We start from the raw sequence: 17,368 nt of genomic DNA, 5'->3' as shown, positions 1-17,368 counted from the left end.
CGCGCCATTGCGGAGGCGTCACGCTAACCTATCCGTCTTGAGTTTTTACAACTCATATGTCGTTGGCGCTCAACTACCAATCAAGAACGGGAAAAGCTCCGTCAACACTTCCTTGTCTTCGTCAACGTACTCGATCTGGTCGAGGACGTTGTTGTCTGGCTCGACCACTGCCGAGCTCTCTGGCGTGCGCTCCAGTGTATCATCCGCTGTGCCATCCGAGATATCCCCTAGCGTGCTTTCCGGTGTGCTGTTCGTTCCGCTTTGTGGCGTGCTCTCACGTGGCACTGACGTGACAATTTGCCGAGTTGTCGGATGGCAGTGTTGAGGAGTGCTCGGCAGGCCGCTGGGTGTCGATGTGAACTGTCGCACTTGCTTCGCCCGTAGGGTCCGCCGCCTCGTAGCCTGCGTAACTCTATTCTGGTTGCGGGCAACCTCGTTTGCGGCCCGCTCGCCGTCGAGCCACTTCCTGACCAGAGCCTTGTCGATGCCTCTCTTGCGGGCATGCGACTCGATGGCTAACGTCAGTCGTCGCGTTACCGTATTGTCTTGCAGCTCTCGTAGGTTCCTCGCAACGAGACCGGGATTGCTCAGCAGCCTTATCTGCTGATTGCTGTAGACGCGAGCCAGATTGAGTAGCCTACTCCCACGAATCTTGTCCGGGTCCTGCGCGAAAAGGTGAACTGGCGGCGGCTCATTGAAGCTTATGAGCGAACGCGCAACGGCGCCTGTTGCTGGAGCGGCCGTAGCTTGGCTACTTCCATGCTGGGCAGTCGAAACCGTGTGTCCTGGATGCTGAAGAGTGGTGGACGAAGGGGTCGGTAATGTTGGTGTTGGAACTTGGTTGCTCGAAGTCAAGTTGATGATGTCAAGGGAACCACTACCAAACCATTGCGAGATATGGCTGCCGTAGCTATAAGGCTGGCTCCATTGCCCGTTTGCCGAGCCAACGGCGATGTTCATGCTGAGTGGGTTGATGGTGTGGTTGCCAAAGGATCAGCCGTCAGACTCGGATGAGGGCGAGTCTCGATTCGTTACGTGAAGCAGATTGTTCGTTGCGGAGCGGAGGTGCGTCGGTGTTTAGCTACTGCTCTCAGTGTATTGCTGACGGAAGACGCGCCGATGCCGCCTCCTCTAGCAAGATCAATGCAGCAGCTGGAAGAGTGGCCTTCAATCTGTAATGCAGCCGCCTCTAACGAGCAACAATCGCATTGTCGTTACAAAGAAGACCGAGCGCAGGTGTCTTAGACAAAGAACTGGGCGCCTTGGCAACTGCAGCGCAGGGCAGGCACGTCGTTTGGCTCGTGTGGATATGTCCGTGAATTGAGCTTAGCTGACCACGGGCTATAAAGGTTGGTGCGGATCCAGGAACGACATGCTCTGCCACTCTTCCGAAGAAGACTTGTCATCACGCCAGCAACGAATGCTAAACGTATGCTAGACGTGTTCTCGTGAGACTCGAATGGCTGACGCTCAATCGCAGGGTGTCCGTCGCTGATGTGGTCATGAACGTATCGTTTGATTGGCCGTCATGGATAGATGCTGTCATAGCGGTATTAGTTGCCAGTCTTTTGGATCATGCTGAGAGTGTTGCGGCACCCAGCTATTTATCTGTCTTACTTGTAGCTATCAGGGGAAGAGAGGGTGGTGACAGGCTAGAGAGTCGCCACGCTCTCATACTGTGGGCATTCGCTAGAAGCTGCACGCGTCCACACGGCCACTCAAGCAGTCACTCTTTGCCAAAAACAAATCTGCGCCAGTTGCGACCAAGGCGGCGAACTCCATCCTCAAGGTCCCAACCCTTAACCTCACAGAGCTTCCTGACAATCTCTTCCAGGTAGTGATCCATGTCTTCGCCCGCAGTATGCAGATCACTCTCCACAAGCAACCGATCATCGGGCACGGTCTTGACTGCGGCTTCTACCTTACCGTCCTTGCCTGGCCGGTCAGTGTCTCGGTCCGACCAGGCATTGATCGTTGTGCTGAAGCTGAAGAACACCTCGCACGGTACCGAGGGAGCAATGTACTGCTTCACGGTTTCTGCAGGACCGGAGAAAGAATGCAGACATATCCGCGGCGGGAATGGCTTCGACACGTCATGCGCGGCGTCGTCGCCTTCGTCGGGCGCGTCTGCCAATGCTGAGGCTTCAGCATCAGCTTTCGCGGCAGCTTCTGCTCGCTTGCGCTCACGCTTCGATGGGACACGTCTTTCATGCCCTTTCCAAGTCTCGGCCACAGTCTCGTAGACAATGCCATGAGCAGCGACCCCATGGACGGAGACGGCGCGCTCCAATCTGCCGGCCAAGCGTAGCTGAGCAGTCAAAACTTTCCGTTGGTGATCCATGCTCACTTTGTACGGGCTGAGTTGACGCCCTTCACGGCCACCAGGAGTCAATGCATCATTCCTGTCATCAGCCTGCCCTGGTAGCCAAGCCTCAGGGATACGGAAGGAACGGTCCAATCCTACTTCACCTATAAGTGCCAATGGGAACCGCAAAAGGTAGTCTTCAGTTTGACCGAGGAAATGTCCGAAAGGGCGCGGATCCGGTAGGGCAAGGCAGAAGTCACGCTCATCTGGCTTTGGCGTCAAGACGGACTGATAATGGGACACTTTCTGGTCGGCTGTAAGAGCAGTGGCATCGTCGTATTCAGATTCATCAAACATCTGATGAGAGAACCATGGATGCCATCCGAATGCGGGAATGACCTTGTGTCCTCTACTGAAGTCTGGTCAGTGGGGTGTGAAGGAGCAAGGTGCGGAGGGTGTACCTTTGTTGCCTAACCTACCTCCGGGCTTCCGCGCTGTTACACTCAACATCGTCCTTCGCCACGCCATACTTCTCAGCAGCCTCAGCTACGAGCTCCTGATCCTGGGCACGGGTGGCCATCACCGTGAGCACCTTTGCGCTCATCCTCGGCAGACCTTTCAGGCTTGCGATTGTGTCTGTAGGATGACAATGCGCATCGAAGACACCCAAGTGCCACGGAAAGGCAGTCGAGTGTGCCAATTTCGCCATTTCGTGGTCACTTTCAGAAGCACAAAGCAGTCACACGATTCACGAAGAGGTATAAGTCTTCACTTTTGGAGCAACAGTGATCGGAAGCTCAAGATGACAATTCCAGACACTAACGATTACACGATGAATGTTGGCTATGTGGTGAACCTCCACATGTACTTCGAGTGAAGTCGGAGGAGACGACCAGGAGAGCCCGCGGCGCTGACTCAGCGAAGGCCGTCCCGTGCTCTGCTTAGAGTCTACGGTTTAACGGCGACTGGGCGTTGAACGGCCAGTGTCGGGGAAAACAACGGGCTTCGGTCATATTTGTCTTGCTACCACGTCAACGCACGCTGATTCCGGTTTGATGTGTTATAGCAGCTCGACTATGACGTGCATGCTGCAGCCGGGCGGTAGCTGCAGGATGAGCAGGAGGCGCAGTTGGCATGCGCCGATCTCTCCATGGTGTGTCGCACCTGTAAAGCGCATCCCACCCGTTACGATTCCCACTGCGTGATAAGGTTAAGGTAGGTCGCTCGTTCACTTTCCATTATTGCAACGTGCAATAGACCTGCCGAACATGTCTCGCCCAGATGATTACTACCAACAGCCGCCGAACACCTCGTACAGACACCCCGACCCTAAAATAGGCGGCCATGGCGATAGAGGACCAGCATATGACCAATACGAACGGGAGGAGCCACCCCGCCGAGCGAAACCGACTAAAGAGGCTGGATACGATGCTAATTACTTTCCACCTCCACCACGCTCGGAGTACGGCTCCGCAGGTGGTCGCGAGAATGAACGGCCGTACGCCCAAAGTGAGCGAGGGCCGGATGACGGTCAAGCATTGACACCTTATGATGAGGAGAAGGCATGGGCCCAGTACAACGATGCTTACGGCCCGCCACCGCAGGAATCCGATGCAAGGAGATCACAGCCTCCACCATCGGTAGACTCGTACGACAGGCACACAGAAGATAGGCATTGGGATGAGCGCTCGCGCTACGACGACCGAGAGCGCAGACGTCGTAGCCGGCCCCGGTACGAAGAGGACGAGTATGACCACGATCGACGCCGTGACCCGCGACCTCTACCACCGCCAGAAGATGATCGACGTTCGAGGAAGCAGCGCTCGCCGCCGAAACAGCGCGGCAAGGACTTCTTAGGATCCGGTGATGGTGATCGAGGCTTAGGTGCTACCCTTTTGGGTGGAGCAGCTGGGGCGTTCCTTGGCGATCAAGCTGACAGAGGGCTTCTCGGTACGATGGGTGGTGCAGTACTAGGTGCGGTGGCTGCGAGGGCAGGGGAGAAGCAGCTCACGAAGCATCAGGACGAAAAGTCGGTCCACGTGCGGCGCAAAGACCGAGGTGAGTACGCAGATCCATATCATGACAGCAGGGACCACAGTAGGGGAGGCAGTAGAGTCGACGAGTTCAGGCCGAGAAGGGAGCCACCGCCACGGAACAGGCGGAGACGTGACGACGAGACTGACTCATACTACACGGATGAAAGAGATTGACGGTGCACACGAAGGAGGATCGATTCGGCGCGGATACAAAGATCGCGGTCATGATTAGATGAAGTGAGAGACGATGATACCCTTACCATGTAGCTGCAGTGAATTGAACCATTAATCTTCCCACCTCTTAACGAGGCTCCCGCCGAACTATTGTCCTTGTCCTTCGGATAAGCTCGCGGTCTCCCGCTACTGCGAACCAGGGAATGGACTACCATAAACAAATGAGACTTCACCGACTTACACGGCAATAAAAATACCTGTAGACACCTCGTCCAGACGCTCTAACATGCCCGGTCCCATGGCATCAGCAAAAGCGGCAAGTCGCAAATGCAAGCGAAATGCAGACATCGCGCCGTGTCAGCTCTTGCTTCAGGAGATGGATGTTGGCACAGACAAAGCTTCAGCTTCACGCAGCAAGAAGCGAGACAAACATAACCTGCGAAAGTCTTAGTTCCTCGCCCTACCGGCAGAAATTTCGTCAGGAGATCCCCTACCTAAGCACCTAAAACCACACCATGATACGCCAGACCAAGCTCTAGCGATGCGCCGAGACCCTCGCACGTACTTGCAGGGTGTTCCGCGATGACACCAAGGCCACGTGGAAGCGCTGGTGTGCGACGAGACACGCTTTGCTACAAGAACGTGCGGTGCGAACGGGTGAGCTCGACGGTACATTAAGGACCTAATGATACCCGTGAAGCTGTATACGGATTATAAAGATCAATCTCGTCAAATTCCTGGCGTTAGGCGCAAAGCACGTTACGATCATTTGCCTTCTCCAGCCATGACGGAGCGGAAGAGCGACATGACAGACACCGAGCCGTCACCAATATTGAGGAAAGCTGCAGCAGGTCGCACAACGGACCTTGTTCAACGCCGAGCGACAACGTTGGAGATATGGACCCCTCGTTCGGAGGCGGAGGTACGAGAACGGCAGGAGTGGCTTCAACGCAGCGAACGGCAGCAGAAGTCGATCCATGTGGGGCACGAAGACTCGACTTGGGCCTCGCATGGCATTGGAGTCAAAGGAAGATTCGAGCACGGCTTAAACATCGTCCTCACGATCGGCGGTCTCGGTGGTGTAGTGTCACCGATGACCCTGCTAGAAGCTGATTGCATTTCGCCTCCATCATGAGTTACTGCGCCAATGATCGCAAGGTGCCTGGCGGATGTGGACGCACTGTGCTTACGCTGACAGCGACGAAGCGCAAGCCTGATGAGGGGCTGTAAAGCAGGGACCGTCAACTGACAGTCTCTAGATCTAGGTCGCTTGCGCGGACAGTCGGCGCTGACGTTTCCGTTGACCGTCGAAAACACTACGGTTGTGAAACGTGGTCAAGATACCACTGTAAAGTAGCTACTCTTCAGGAAAACGCCACAGCAGGCCTAGTCGGCTAGAGCTGAGCTGAACAGCCGCTAGCCCGAAGCTCGAAGCTCTGCTGCATGGGAACGCATTGTTGTACCATGCAGATGGGCACCCTTGATCTCGCCATCAAAATAGTGCAGATGTGTGAGCAGCGCTTTATAGCATCCCGAAAAGGAAGGAACGCTCTTGGATCCACCACACAGTGACAGCCTGGTTCGGACATTTGTGGTGGGGAGCCGGGCGCAAGAAGCATATAGCTGAGCAGGCATCCCGAACTCCATTTCCCAAGGCACATCCTTCCAGCTTTCGGTGGTAACTTACGCCAAGCTCCCGACTTGCCGCCTCGTGAGCTCCAGAGCCGGACAACCACCCCTCCCCGTACCGACCTTTCGCTTCTCACTCTGCATGCGTACCGACCTACCTGAGTAAGCCTTTAGCGAGACCAATCGCACGGTTGCCAAGAGAATGCGTCTGCCTTTGTCGTTTGGCGTCCTACCATTTGTGATGGCTAGTGGATCCTGCCGAAGCTCTTCGTGGTTTCACAAGGCTGTTTGGAAACGTTCATTGGTTGAACTCCTTCTAACGGCCACGGTGACGCCGATGTACCTACAAGCTGTGAATTCGCGACAGTTTGGTGGGGCTGCTCACGTGGCTGCTGATACACCTCAGATCAACCCAAGTCATTCGTGCGTAAGTGAAAAGGTAGGCAACCGGCAGCTTACTCTTTGATTTTCCACCTCATCCATTAGAAGGATTCCAGTCTCCGTTGTCCTGGCAGACATGGCACTCTCAAATGCCATTGGAGCATGCGCCAGCTCGTACTCTTGCCTATCTGGCTCCGTCTTCGGCATTACGCTTGCAACCTCATTAGTCTGCTACATTGTGTACGTGCTGCTCTTGCACCCCTTAGCGAAGTATCCAGGACCACTGCTCGGCCGGCTCACACAAGCCTACGACGTCTACCACGCCTACAAGGGCGATAAGCATGTCTTGCTCCACCGTCTGCACCAGAAATACGGCCCTCTGGTGCGGTTATCCCCGAACACACTGAGTATTAATGACCCGGCGGCCCTCAAGGCTATCTACGCTCACGGTGCCAATGTGCGCAAGTCGACCTTCTATAAGTGCTTTCGATCAGCCCCGGGCGCTATCAGCACTCTTCTTGCTACAGAGAAAGCCCACCATGCCAGGAAGCGCAGAGTAATGGGTCAGGCCTTCTCCGAGACGGCCATGCGTGGTCTCGAGCAGTACGTGCAAGGGCACGTGCAAGACCTTATAGAAAGGCTCAAATCTGTCGCCGAACCAAGCGAGCAGAAGGGAGGCTGTAGCGTTGAAGTCGACATGGCAAGCTGGCTCAATTGGCTCGTCTTTGATATCATGGGCGATCTTGTCTTCGGCAAAAGCTTCGGTACTCTCGGCGACAAGCCTGAAAACCGTGAAGGTATTCGATTGCTCGGGCAAGCTGCGAAGCGCAACTACGTCGTGGCTGCTATGCCGGTCTTGGCGCAGCGTGGACTGGAGAAGTGGTTGCCCTTCCTGCGCAGTCTATATCTTGATCGACAAAAATATCTGGCTTTCGGCAAAGCGCAGGTCATGGCACGCACCAAGGAAAATGGCTTCGGCGAGAGTGGCAGGCGTGACATTTTCTCCTATCTGTTGCACGCCAAGGTATACTCAAGTAACCACGTTTGTGTCACGCCCTTCCAAACTAACCTGAACGTAGGATCCGGAGACCGGCCAAGGATTTCCACTACCGGAGTTGTTCATGGAAGGTGAGTTAAGCTCAAACACATCCATCAGCTCTGCTAATTATGTATCTTCCGCGTAGGCAATACTCTGATCGTCGCTGGCTCCGACACGAGTAGCACAACCATGTCAGCAGTGCTATACTATCTCCTGCACAACTGCAACGCTCTGTCTCGCCTAGAGGACGAGGTTCGGACCACATTCGCATCTGCTGAGGACATTCACATGGGTCCGCAAATGCAAAGCTGCTGCTGGTTGCGCGCTTGCATTGACGAGGCGATGCGGATGTCTCCTGCTGTGGCTGGCTTGCTCCCCAGAGAGGTGCTCGAAGGTGGGTTCAGCATACCAGCTATGGGCCTCCACTTTCCAGCCGGCGTAGAGATTGGCGTCTCAGCATACGCGATTCAGCATCATCCGGACTACGTTGACGAGCCCTTTACGTACGCCCCAGACCGCTGGCTGCACCAAGATGAGAAGCTGCCCGAGGATCGCCAGAATAAAGAGGCTCTGCATTCCGTCTTCTGCCCGTTCTCGCTCGGCCCCCGGAGCTGTCTGGGCAAGCCGTTGGTGTATATGGAGATCAGCATTGCTATTGCAAGGCTGGTTTGGGAGTTCAACATGAAGCTGGCGCCTGTTCAGCTGAGAGATAAGACCTTCATGCGCGACATTGAGCGAGGGCAACGAAACGCCACAGAGTATCAATACTTGGACTATTTCCTTTCCGCTAACGAGGGAGTGAGGGCTCAATTCAAGGTGCGGCAGAGCTGAGCTGAGCATTAGACGCGCTGTCGGAACGGTTCTTCCAACATACTGACTTTCAAAACTCTGCTGCAGCAATCTCATGTACGAGCTAGAGTATCATATATGTACACATTTCTTCGCTTGCGCTTGTCCGCAATGCTCTAGCGCTTGAGTATCATGCTTGCGTTTGAGCATAAGCCATCACAACTGGTTCGGAGGACACCCTTGGCGCACCAAGACTGGGATTCATTAGCATATGTTTAGCGTCCAAATCAATGAGGTGGTCTTACATATAGCCATTGACGAGGTCATCGAAGAGAGATTGAAGTTGCGTCGCAACGTCAACGTTCATATTCTTCGCCGTGATCCTGAGGCAGGTGCTCAATGCGGAACGCTGAACTCTCGAAAGACTAGCTGTACCGCCATTTCGGAGTGCATCCAGTGCCAGCGCAAAGCCAGCTGCATCAATAACCATGAAGACATGGTCAGTGATCCGGAGGGGACAAAGGTCCTGAACCGCAATGGCGGTCGCTGATGGAAGATCAGCGTTCTGCTGTGGCGGATCGACCACCTCGTCGGTCTGCGACCAGACCACTGTAGTTGGGACTTGAGCCTGGAAATCCTTCGAGTGTAGCGCATTGTAGTAGTTACTGCCGGCAGACTGCTGCCACAGGCTCGCCTGGCAGAGGTCCCCAATGCAGATATTGCTGAGTGCTGAACCGAGCAGCTCAACTCCGGCGAAGTCTGGGGACAAGGCCACGAACGAGCTTGTCACGGTCTTGAGGCTTGGCCAAAACTGCAGCGCCCATTGGGTGTCTGGGCCACCCTGACTGTGGCTGATCACAGCGGTCTGGATTCCGCCAGAGAGGTACGAAATGTAGTGCAGGTTGTAAGCGATATATTCAGAAGCCTAATGGTCAGGGGTACGATGGTCAGCCTTGCCTTGTAGCTGCCATGTATATCTTGGCAGAGGCTACGTACCACTTGCATGTCGCCCAGGGCACGCTCGGCTTGAAGGATACTCAGTATTGTCTCGTCCACCACAACAGGGGTAAAACTCACGTAAGTCCACGTAGCATGGCGTGTACCCATTGGCACTCAAAGCGGGGAGATAACTGCACAAGGCCAAGCTCAACAATAGTCTACAGCGGGTAGAGCGTCACTCACCCTTGTGACCATGTTTGGTTTCCGGTGGTACCAGTGCCTACTTATTGTCAACCTCAAAAGCTCCAGAAATATGGTTTAGGTGCTTCGCTGACCGTGGACAAGCAGAACGGGAGGGGCCTTGCTTGTGGGAGTGCCCACTGGGCACGTCAGTGCGGCTGCCAGTGTTGCGGCGTCCACGGTATACGGTGCGTCTCCAGAAATGCTGGTGAAATCTGGTATGGTTGTTCGCCTGGTAATTGGCGTAGCGACGGCGATGGCAGTAAAGACGGTAGAGAGGAGCAGAGAAGACAACATCTTGAATAACGAGCGACTACACTGAAGTTGATCGAAAGGAGAGACGTTAAGAGAACGGTCGTGGCAGCCTACTCTGGAAGTGCGAAGAATCACTGTTCTAACATGATCAATGGGCTTGCCCGCGGCCAGGCTGGCAGGCACAATCGTCTTCGGCGGATCCATAAAAAGCCTGGCATCCAGCCAAGATGAGGTATGCCGTATGCTGCCCTCAATGCAGGGGTGGACTTGACGAACCCTCCACAACCATGCTGAAGTGACCTCGCAACGTGATCTCAAGCAAAGAGCGCTCGAGTCTTGGCACAGGCATCCGCATGCGGCATGGAAGTTCAGAGTATGAAACGTTCCGGCAGACTCCCTGCGGCGCCAGTCACAGCGGGGAAGAGTTCATCGGTCGTCAGTGGTGCGGTGACGGATTGCACGTCGGCATGGTCTAGAGTCGATGGCGCTTCCGGCACGGTGGAGGAAGCTGAAGAGCCTATTCATTGGCTGGCATTTGCCGAGGTCGAATCTCCGCGCCTCGTCTTCCGCCGACTTTCAATGTGAGATCAGGTAGCGAAAACGCAAAGCTTGAAGTCCTGATGCAGATAATCATCCGAGAGTGTTGAAGCGACATACCGCCATCACACGTTCGAACCGCATCTGTGAGCGATTGCGGAGAACAGTGATTGCCCAAAAGGCGGACCCCGGCATCTGTCACATGGGAACAGCGACGCGCTGCAGAGCAAAAAGCAAGGCAAAACCGCCTCGATGGATTGTGTCTGGCTGCAGACTGTCCGCAAGAAAGGCATGATCAAGATGTTCGATGATGAAAGGTGCGCCTCTCGCCCGGCGTGGAACGACCACGACCGGTTGAGGATCGCTCTACCAGTATCTCAGGCCTTGCCCGTGACCCGTCCGGTCGATCTGGAAAAGCAAAGGACTCCAAATTGCACGATATGTGGGATACTCAGCAACGTAATCCTGCAGCGGAGGTTGGACTGGCTGCGAATCACCCTATCATTGCAGGCATTGATAAGTCTGGGAATAGCCACGGCCTTCCGCCACATGCAGGAACTACCCTTCGCATGTTACGGAACCTCACGTTACTAGCGTTCAGAGCACAGTTGAGCCTGCTGGCAAGCCTCCTGCGCGGCAAGTGGCGCACCATAGCGGTAAGAATATCGAGCATGTCTACGATGATGTCTGGAGCCTATATTGGACGCCGCTCTATGCCGGAATTGTTAGCTGAAGCCATACGATGTGACAAGCTTAATGGACGCTGACAGACCAACATATTACGAACGACTGCGTTCACTTGATCTTCGAATGTTATGAAAGTGGGTTCCCGAAAGTTGGCCCCTTGCAATCGTATAGTTGTAAGCCTCTAAGATCCGCCCAGACCTTCGTGGCACTACATGCCGAATACAACTGGCACCTCCTCCCAACCTTGACGTCCGCCTCGAGGCTGGTCATTACTGCAGAAATCAAACGTACTCCGGTCCTTGCGGACACCGCAATCTTCGTGGAGGGCCGCGCTTTCGTCATCTAGCGCCGCCATTGCTACACCGAAGTCACGCTCGCTCAAACTCCTCGCTGACTAAACGCTACACAGTAACCTTAATGATCGATATAATGGCATTAGGTAAGCCTCGAAGTATCTGAGAGTTAGGATTGCATAACTTGAGTTACAGGCTTCACCGTGTAAGCATTTGACAGGTTCGTCACTTCCGTTCTGGAGCATGGAACTCACCTATGCCCGCGCTTTCTCGGAGCATGGCTTGCAAGTCTTCAGTTTGCATCTGGCGCATTCGTAGATGTACCAGTGTGGTCCCGAATGGCACATGTTGCAATTCCACAAAATCAATGTCGTATCAGACTTTATGATCTTGAATGCATGTTCGCATTTGCCCGGTTTGGCCATGGTAGGCTGCGACCAGTAAGCTTGATTGTGGTCCTTGTTCAAGTTGGTCGATCTGTACTTACAGAAAGAGTCTAGCCCGGCGCGATATGGAAACCTGTATGTCTAGCCGGATCTTGTGATCGCGCGGACTCGGCTGTGGGCGGCTAGCTGATGGAGTCGGTTTGAAGCAGTCTATTGTTGTCACGCAGCAAGTGGTCGTGTGCTGGTATATGGTCGCTCAATCTGCATGTGATAGTGTAGGCCGACACGTGCCCGGTCAAAGCAAGTAACCTCCGTAGCTGAAACGAATGTTGAAACGGTGCCTGAGTGAAAGAAGGGGTACTGGCAGCACAGTAGAAATATATATCAGATGTAGTCGCAAGTTTGATGCCAAATGACTGAAGTTCGTGAGACGCTAGGGGAGGCTCTGTGCTTGATGCCACCCACTGGTCGTGCTTTCACAGTCAGCCAGTGACAGCTTCGGCGCACACAATTTCTTTCGAATACAGACAGTGAAGAATGGAAACAGCGAGGAGGCAGATCTTTGGTGGTACCATGGAGAAAGACATCCCGTGCGACCGTCTGACGTTTTCTCCCTCTCTGCCAGCCAGTGGTCTTTGCACACCAGAAGCAGTAAGCAGATAGAATCTCTCGAAGCTAAAGGCCGTGTGGCTCACAGTCTTCCGCCGTCCCAGGCGAGTGAGGTGCAGGACTAGGCAGCTGGAACTAGCGAAGAAGGCCTGAGGGGCGTCCTGCTTTGGGCGATAGTGTGCCGGCGGGCTAGCAGGTCAGATCCGTCAGATTGAAAGTTCCAAGCTGGTGGCTTGGGAACCGACGAACAGGTACGATCCAATCGGCACGCGAGCCCAGATACCCGGTGGAGGCATCTGAGATCTTGGTGTGGTCGGTGCTGAAAATGCGCTAGCCGCGGTTCATGACTTGGTGAGATTGGCGCGGAAAGGGCAAATGCGCATACAACTCAATGAATGCATAACGTTGATTAGGAGGGTGACCAGCCGACTTGCGAGCGCGCCGCGTCGCCAGTGAAGCACACGAGCGGCAAATGGCAGATGACTCTGCGGAACCAGACGTTCAAAGAAGCATTGGGCATAGTCGACTACTGTAACAGTCGCGCTGCAGACGCCTTGCAGACGCCACGCGGCCGCAATTCCTACGGCGTACTATTATGCGTGCATCGAATGACAGATTCCAAACGCCTAGGTACAATATCGACATTTGAGGAACGTCGTTTTGTCTACAGCTGGGAGGCATGGAGTTGTTGTTGACCGTGTCCACTCAAGGTAGCTGTATACGCCTGCAACGTGCCACGGGCGCAAGGTTCATTTACACTCTCCGTTCCCAACTCGCCGTATTGATCCTGTGGCTTCGTTAGCAAGGCACTCGATGAGCCATGAACAGCACCGAAGACACCATCGCACTGTTGTACACATCGACAGGTCGCTACCCGTGGCAAGTGTACGATGCGGTTCTTCCCAAGTACCTGGATACGAAAGCGGTACCAGCATGCAGCCACACCTTGAAGTTTGTACAACATCCTGGACTATTTCGATGCTTCAGAACTCTCTATCGGCAACTACAAGCGCCCTTAGCGTCTCGGACAGCCATCGCCACCCCATTTTTGGAATGTTTTCTATCAGTCACATCTGGACGTATGCCGCTGACTGCAGCCCAGTAAACTGGTCGATTGATGCCATGGAGTGTTCACAAGTAATCTATAATTGCATGTTAGGGTTCTCATATATCCGGAGATGGCGCACACAATGCAAGGTTACGAGAGCAGGCATCCCAGGACTCGACAATGGAGAAGTTCGGAGCCCCTAACAGCGCCTGGATGCACTCTCTCCCGGATGTCGCACAAGCTTAAAAGCTGATATCACTGGTAGGGCTAGCCATTCTACGTCTGAGTGTGAGCGGCGCTAGATGGTACCAACGCCGAGACCCACAACTGGTTACCTTTGCAGTTGACATTCTAGCAGTGCTAAAGCAGCGAATATGATTTGCTCCGCATCCAAACAGGTGGTGTACCTACGGTGTTATCGACGCTCTCTGGAGCATTGTCCACTGCATAGGTTTGCGGAGCTTCCGGACAGCCACTGCCATTGATAGATCATTCTGTGCATGCCTCATTGCATCTCCCACAGGTGTGACGTACCACAAACGCCCTCGCCGGATAACCGACAGGCTGGATTAAATAAGTGCCAAAATAATTTACGCCATGCCGTTGTTGCTCACAAGGTTACAGGTCTCCAAGCAAGATCGAAGGCTAATGCAGGTACAGAAGTCTTGTGGTATTCGGATCTTCCAACCACATCTGCATGCCTTTACAGTAGTGCGAGTCACTGGAGTTAGAGAATGGTTTACATTCGTCTACCCTTCAATGCGACTTTTCACGGCCGCCGTCACGACGAATTCTTCGTATGAATTAACGTCCGTCCAACATTCGGCAGGTCAGCACCCCGTGAAGAGCTACTCTGCCATTCGTACATCATGACAAGAAGCCGAGCCGTGCCATTCGGGAGCAATTACGTGGACAAGGAACACAAGCTGTCAGTTCTTAAGGTGAAGGCTCACGACGACGATTTACTGCTGGCGAAGAGACACGAAGCACGCCTTCCCTATCATCTGGACGGCCATCTCCTCAGCGAACACGATTACGAACTGTGAGCTCCCATGACATCCCGAGCTACTCCACGGCGACCGACAATCAACACTCCGTCGACTTGGTGCTTTGTCCGCGGCGAAGCGCAGGACACGTATTGCGGCAAAGATTCGATGGAGAGCAAGCAGTCTGGAGCGCTTCGAAAACGTTTCAGCAGCCCTGATATTGCAAAGTCCAAGCGATGCTTCTCCTCGGAATGATCGACACGCCATCCATAAGCTTGCTGGCTACCTCGAAACAACCTCAGGCAGGAACAGCAGAACGAGGTATACACGTCCGTCGGCGACTCCACACTGACTTGCGGCATTCGGCTTCTTACGATTACACCATCACGTTGTGATCACCTTGTAAGCGACGATCATTCTCCGCAGACTGTGGTTATACGGCAAAATTCAACCCGAAAAAGCGGAGGCGCTGCAGCAGGATTCATTTCAAACGCCGACTGCGTGCATACCAGCGTTATAAGGCTTGATGCTCGCATACCTGGACTTTAATTGGGTTTGCCAAGGTAACGCTCTTCATGATGTTTCCTTCTTCCCTACTTGGAGCGTTCGCCTTCGCTTCCATCATCAATGCTTTCGTAGTGAACAACGGGACTTCGTGTTACCTATATCCAGAAAGTCTGACACATTTCGGTCAGCCCGTCGACGATTCACAGTCCATACAGCAAGCCTTTGAGCTCTGCGGCGTCAATGGCACGGTCATCTTTACCGAGAATGTGTTCCACGTTGATCAGGTACCTCTTTCTTGCTATCTTGGTTAAAAACTGTTAGCTCATGCACTGGCAAGGTCATGAACACGACGAACCTCCGCAATGTCGATGTCCACCTCTACGGAGATGTCTTTTTTTCAACGAACGTACCATATTGGCTGTCGCACAGTTTCAATGTCAGTCTGCAGAACCAGTCGACCGCGTGGCTGTTCGGCGGCACAAACGTTTCGCTCTATGGTAAAGGCGGAAGCCTGAACGGCAACGGACAGACCTGTGCGTCTCGCTGTTATCGCAATGCAACTAACTTGCGAGGATGCTTCGATTGGCTTACCAGATGTAGGGTATACGGAGAACAAAGGCAACAGCAATCAGCCTGGCCGCCCAATCACGATTACCATCTTCAACTCCACTAACATCTACATTGACTCCCTGAACATCACGCAGCCGCAATTCTGGGCTACGGTGAGTCTTGCAATCATTAGTGCAACGCTCTGGTTGGCGCTAACCATACTCGTTGATTCAGTTCGTCACGTACTCGCGGAATGTGTATGCGATGCCTCCATCCTTTGATCTGTGGCGGACACTAACCGACACTGTATAGCACAATGACGAACATCTATGTGAATGCGACAAGCAATGACCATAGCTCGACGGTAAATACTGACGGTATCGACACATGTAAGTGCGAACGACGATTTCGTCCCCAAAACCGAGCGCTGACATAACGACTTGCTAGGGTTGGCATGCACTTCTCTACCTAGACTACGCACTACTTATGCTAGCCCTGCAGGAACTCTGACACCATCTATCTCGCGAATTGGACTGTGGTCAACGGTGATGATTGCATGGCTGCTAAAGCAAGTACTTCCGATCGCACTCGCGCCACTCACGCTAAACATGTGCTATCCTGTAGGGCAACACCACGAACTTGTTCGTGCAGAATGTGACATGCTACGGAGGGTGCGTCATGCATAGAACCGATCGGCCCCGAAGACGTGCGCTAACCGCTGTGACATTCGCAGCAACGGCATGACAATAGGGAGTGTCGGGCAATACCCAGACTTTCCTGATTATGACCAGAATATCACGTTTCAGGGTGTGCAACTCATCAACTCCACTAACGCAGTAGGTGCCTAATTTAACATCACCAGCTCAAGCTCCGTCTGACAAAATGTTCGCAGGCCTATATCAAGACGTGGCAGGGCAGCAGCGTATCCACGACCGGGAATGGTGACGCTGGAGGAGGTGGTAGCGGGCTGGTCAAGAACATCACCTTCAGAGACCTCACCTTCTCTAACGTCGTTCTGCCCTTACAAATCACGCAATGCATCTACACTGAAGGTACGTCTACCTCTCCTGGCTGAATCCTCAGCGGCTTATCAAGACAGGTACCGGCACCGATATCTGCGAGACATCGAAGATGCAGGTTGAGGTAGGCTGAGGGTGCGATTTCGACCTGCTTATTCTTGTTGCCTAATGTATGGGACAGAACGTCTTGTGGCAGAACATCACAGGTACCACCAGGTACAACGTGGGTGCATCCATCCACTGTGCCGCAAGCCATCCTTGCCCGGACATTTACTTCAAGAACGTCAACATTACCTCCGTCAACCAGACACTTGGTCTGCCACTCTACAATACGACATTGCAGAGCGAGTTGTTTCAGGTATGGCATTATACGCGCTAGCTGCCGACCCTGAGAAGTGGAGAGCTGATCCTGTCACAGTGTGCCAATATCATCAACGAGAACACGACGAGTGGTATGCTAGACTTGAACGTGCATCCATGTAGAGTACGGAATAGCGCGCTGACTTCTTGTTTGTTAGGCATACCGTGCAATCACTGGGCACCGGACAACTTCCCACAGTCCATATCGGCGAACGTACGGTAGGCGAGACGCACTTCGGGTAAGGGAGCATTTCAGTGCTACGGTACTGGGATGCAGCCGTTGTTCTCGATGAACATTGAATTTGCGATGTGATCAGGAAGGGGCTGCGTGGTTGAGGGTATTGACCTTGCATCGCGTGCTGCCATCCGACTGTGCTGTCACGCGAAACTTTGCTAGTCATACCCTCAGCACCAACGGATGGATCATGGTAGCAGTATTGCCATCAGTCGTTACTCGTAGTCTACGTATACGTACCATGCACGAACGCGCCAATAGCAAATAAGCACAAAAGCAAGCATAACCGCACAAGTGGGTTTGTGGGAACGTCTGCCTGCAGACTTGGACCATTCATCATGCACTCATCATGCATTTACGTCCAT

The 17,368-nt window shown here is 53.6% G+C and overlaps 9 protein-coding genes across 9 annotated transcripts; 6 read left to right on the top strand and 3 right to left on the bottom strand.

Moving 5' to 3' along the window:
* Nucleotides 1–69: 69 nt before the first annotated feature.
* On the bottom strand, nucleotides 70–960 carry BAUCODRAFT_156634 (uncharacterized protein; the record flags this gene model as incomplete). Its single annotated transcript, XM_007678343.1, has 1 exon — nucleotides 70–960. The coding sequence occupies one exon, from the start codon at nucleotides 958–960 to the stop codon at nucleotides 70–72; it is 891 nt and encodes a 296-aa protein (XP_007676533.1).
* Nucleotides 961–965: 5 nt separating this feature from the next.
* Nucleotides 966–1,245, top strand: BAUCODRAFT_33833 (uncharacterized protein). The gene has a single exon (XM_007677901.1). The coding sequence runs from the start codon at nucleotides 1,011–1,013 to the stop codon at nucleotides 1,176–1,178; it is 168 nt and encodes a 55-aa protein (XP_007676091.1). The 5' UTR covers nucleotides 966–1,010; the 3' UTR covers nucleotides 1,179–1,245.
* A 59-nt stretch (nucleotides 1,246–1,304) lies between these two features.
* On the bottom strand, nucleotides 1,305–3,058 carry BAUCODRAFT_476841 (uncharacterized protein). Its single transcript, XM_007678342.1, has 2 exons — nucleotides 1,618–3,058; nucleotides 1,305–1,539 (listed from the first exon to the last, which is right to left on the bottom strand). Exon 1 carries the CDS (start codon nucleotides 2,660–2,662, stop codon nucleotides 1,727–1,729), a length of 936 nt encoding a protein of 311 aa, XP_007676532.1. The 5' UTR covers nucleotides 2,663–3,058; the 3' UTR covers nucleotides 1,305–1,539; nucleotides 1,618–1,726.
* Nucleotides 3,059–3,301: 243 nt separating this feature from the next.
* Nucleotides 3,302–4,658, top strand: BAUCODRAFT_33832 (uncharacterized protein). Its single transcript, XM_007677900.1, has one exon. The coding sequence runs from the start codon at nucleotides 3,574–3,576 to the stop codon at nucleotides 4,513–4,515; it is 942 nt and encodes a 313-aa protein (XP_007676090.1). The 5' UTR covers nucleotides 3,302–3,573; the 3' UTR covers nucleotides 4,516–4,658.
* A 132-nt stretch (nucleotides 4,659–4,790) lies between these two features.
* BAUCODRAFT_33831 (uncharacterized protein) lies at nucleotides 4,791–5,891 on the top strand. Its single transcript, XM_007677899.1, has one exon. It carries the CDS (start codon nucleotides 5,201–5,203, stop codon nucleotides 5,648–5,650), a length of 450 nt encoding a protein of 149 aa, XP_007676089.1. The 5' UTR covers nucleotides 4,791–5,200; the 3' UTR covers nucleotides 5,651–5,891.
* Nucleotides 5,892–6,187: 296 nt separating this feature from the next.
* Nucleotides 6,188–8,778, top strand: BAUCODRAFT_33830 (uncharacterized protein). Its single transcript, XM_007677898.1, is given in 4 exon segments — nucleotides 6,188–7,549; nucleotides 7,605–7,653; nucleotides 7,710–8,640; nucleotides 8,659–8,778. 3 exon segments carry the CDS (start codon nucleotides 6,662–6,664, stop codon nucleotides 8,393–8,395), a joined length of 1,623 nt encoding a protein of 540 aa, XP_007676088.1. The 5' UTR covers nucleotides 6,188–6,661; the 3' UTR covers nucleotides 8,396–8,640; nucleotides 8,659–8,778.
* A 1,724-nt stretch (nucleotides 8,779–10,502) lies between these two features.
* On the top strand, nucleotides 10,503–11,356 carry BAUCODRAFT_475913 (uncharacterized protein). The gene is made up of 3 exons (XM_007678341.1): nucleotides 10,503–10,641; nucleotides 10,706–11,145; nucleotides 11,208–11,356. Exons 1-2 carry the CDS (start codon nucleotides 10,632–10,634, stop codon nucleotides 11,089–11,091), a joined length of 396 nt encoding a protein of 131 aa, XP_007676531.1. The 5' UTR covers nucleotides 10,503–10,631; the 3' UTR covers nucleotides 11,092–11,145; nucleotides 11,208–11,356.
* BAUCODRAFT_475914 (uncharacterized protein) lies at nucleotides 11,357–12,212 on the bottom strand. Its single transcript, XM_007678340.1, has one exon. The coding sequence runs from the start codon at nucleotides 11,727–11,729 to the stop codon at nucleotides 11,559–11,561; it is 171 nt and encodes a 56-aa protein (XP_007676530.1). The 5' UTR covers nucleotides 11,730–12,212; the 3' UTR covers nucleotides 11,357–11,558.
* A 2,699-nt stretch (nucleotides 12,213–14,911) lies between these two features.
* BAUCODRAFT_148074 (glycoside hydrolase family 28 protein) lies at nucleotides 14,912–16,991 on the top strand (the record flags this gene model as incomplete). Its single annotated transcript, XM_007678339.1, has 13 exons — nucleotides 14,912–15,124; nucleotides 15,178–15,373; nucleotides 15,441–15,562; nucleotides 15,624–15,646; nucleotides 15,702–15,778; nucleotides 15,837–15,961; nucleotides 16,014–16,060; nucleotides 16,123–16,225; nucleotides 16,282–16,441; nucleotides 16,489–16,532; nucleotides 16,590–16,766; nucleotides 16,827–16,860; nucleotides 16,927–16,991. The coding sequence occupies 13 exons, from the start codon at nucleotides 14,912–14,914 to the stop codon at nucleotides 16,989–16,991; spliced, it is 1,386 nt and encodes a 461-aa protein (XP_007676529.1).
* Nucleotides 16,992–17,368: the final 377 nt, after the last annotated feature.

This window comes from Baudoinia panamericana (assembly GCF_000338955.1).
Source record: "Baudoinia panamericana UAMH 10762 unplaced genomic scaffold BAUCOscaffold_6, whole genome shotgun sequence".
Taxonomy (NCBI): domain Eukaryota; kingdom Fungi; phylum Ascomycota; class Dothideomycetes; order Mycosphaerellales; family Teratosphaeriaceae; genus Baudoinia; species Baudoinia panamericana.
The sequence above is the reverse complement of the archived record's forward strand: the minus strand, read 5'-3'. Positions and strand labels throughout refer to the sequence as shown.